The 2,500-nt window shown below is 34.1% G+C and overlaps 1 protein-coding gene across 1 annotated transcript in view; it reads left to right on the forward strand.

Annotated features, from left to right (window-relative positions):
- LOC143038639 (uncharacterized) overlaps positions 1–2,500 on the forward strand; it is a 41,220-nt gene that overhangs the window by 35,509 nt on the left and 3,211 nt on the right. Inside the window, exon 8 of the mRNA XM_076208117.1 lies at positions 2,130–2,299. Within this exon, the coding sequence (XP_076064232.1) occupies positions 2,130–2,299 (170 nt within the window). The remainder of the gene's footprint in view (positions 1–2,129; positions 2,300–2,500) is intronic.

Raw genomic sequence — 2,500 nt, forward strand, 5'->3', positions numbered from 1 at the left:
GCTTTAAGACTCATTTAGATAAACATCTAAGCAAGATGCTGTAATGATTATGATTTATTTTATATTATTTGTTTTTGCTTTGTTATCACTTGTCGTTTGATTTTCATTTATTATTAGTTATGTGTCAATTTATTACTATTTACTGTTTACCTGTTTGTTTGTTATTCAACTATACCTATGCATTTATTTATGTATTTTGTTTGTTGCATACATTATCATAGTTTTTTCTTATTATTATTATTCTATTATTATGATTTTTTTCGCATCCGACCTAGATATGGACCAAAAGGTCTCCTGTCGGCATGCTCCGCCTTTGTAATCCTTTGTAATATATATATACATATATATATATATGTATATATATATATATATATATATATATATATATATATATATATATATATGCTAATAAGAACACGGGTACGTGTGTTCACTTATGCAAAGTAGACCACTTGGAAAAAGAAACTAACGAAGCAGAGCGCTTTCGTATATTACATCTTCAGTGCAACAAGTAAATAGTGATAGCAATACATAGACAATATATACATGATACAAAGGAACAAGGACAGTTTGAATAAGCGTAGCGACCAATTACCCCCTGGAGAGCGGAAGGTCATTGTCAATTATCTTACGATGGTGGGGCGACATCAGGTCACAGTCGCCAAGGGTCACTGTTTCTACTAATGATATAGGGCGACATTAGGTCAATTCGTTGGGTTACATTTTACCTGATATTATCTTACTAATTTCTTGACAAATGAAATTATCAAGTTTGTACAAGCCTTTATGTAGGTTGGTATTTTGATTACTGGTGGTATGAATCAAACTGCACTCTATTAAATTTCTTGCTATTATGTTGTTGGTATAATAGATTACCTGGGCATTACCCCAATCAACTGGATGATTATTTAATTCAATATGCTTGAATATACCACTAGAATGATTGCCATCCCTAACATTTTTCTTGTGTTGTTCAATTCTAATGTTTAAGGGTTTGGCAGTTTGACCTATGTAAAATTGATTACACATTTTGCAAGGAATTTTATAAATGCATCCTTTTTTAATTTCAATACTATTGTTGATGAGTTTATGTTTTACTGTACTATCATGTTTAAAAACTACCTTTACGTTAAATATTTTTAATAATTCTGTGATACTTAACAAATTTTCTTGAAATGGTAAAATTAAAACATTATGATAATTGAAAGGTGATTTAGGCTGAGGAGTTAAAAATGATTTCCTTGCAAAATTGTAAGCAATATATATATATATATATATGTATATATATATGTATATATTTATATATATATGTATATATGTATATACATATATATATATATATATATATATATATGTATATATGTATATATAGACATATATATATATATATATGTGTGTGTGTGTGTGTATGTGTGTGTGTGTGTGTGTGTGTGTGTGTGTGTGTGTGTGTGTGTGTGTGTGTGTGTGTGTGTGCGTACTATATTTTTTATCTTCTTATATTACAATATTTCGCTCTTTTTCTAATTTTTCCTCCTGTTTGCTTCACTCCATATAATCCTAAATTTTACCCCGAAGGCCATTCTATTAGTAAGGCCATTTAGATACTGTACAGGATTCGTTAAACTTCTTTTCTGTAATGTCATTCATGTTCAGGGCAGAGTCGGATCTAAATTAGACAAATTTATGTTTAAGAAGGAAATAGGCAAGAACTGGTTTACCAATAGAGTGGTCAACAAATGGAATAAATTTAGTAACAACAGAATAAGAGCGTAAATAATTGGTTGTTAAAAAAATAGATAACTGTATATAGGCCCTGTTCCCACTAGCGTTTTGAACCGCGCGGTAGCCGCGGTGGTGCCCCATAATCAAGAAAAAACTGCACGGTTATGTGTGAACTCCTCAATGGACTTACACTGTAATTAAACCTCCGCGGTTCAAACCGCGGAGGTTGAAACAGGTTGTGAACAGGGTCTATGGATCGGGAAGAAAGGTGGTAAGGGACATGGAACTGCCTAGTGTAGACCTTATGGTCTCTTGCAGTTTTCTCCATTCTTACGTCCACATGTTCTGACAACTTCAAGCAGGGTGCAGACCACTAACCTTTTTTCTTTTTTCTTTCTTTCTTGTAGCTTACGGCATGACCGAAGTGCTCTGTACACACATCACACCTACAGGAAGCGACAAGCTGGGCTGTTGCGGTCAGCTTCTTCCGAACGTCCTCGCCAAAGTCGTCGACGTCGAAACGGGCGAGTCGCTCCCGGCAGACACTGCGGGGGAAATCTGCATCAAGACGCCGTCGGTAGGAGGGGTTATCACACTGGGGTGTTTTACCTCCGACCTCCGATTCACCAGCGGTACCGCTCACCTCCAGAAACTTTTCCGGTGTAAAATCACAATGGCTAACTGTTTTGTTTTTCTCAAAAAAAAAAAAAAAAAAAAAAAAAAAAAAAAAAAAAAATAGGATGTCATTTTATGTGCTGGAGGAAAATTGTTTTCCTTC

The sequence above is a fragment of the Oratosquilla oratoria genome, chromosome 24, assembly GCF_046742065.1.
Source record: "Oratosquilla oratoria isolate Oo_2021 chromosome 24, ASM4674206v1, whole genome shotgun sequence".
Taxonomy (NCBI): domain Eukaryota; kingdom Metazoa; phylum Arthropoda; class Malacostraca; order Stomatopoda; family Squillidae; genus Oratosquilla; species Oratosquilla oratoria.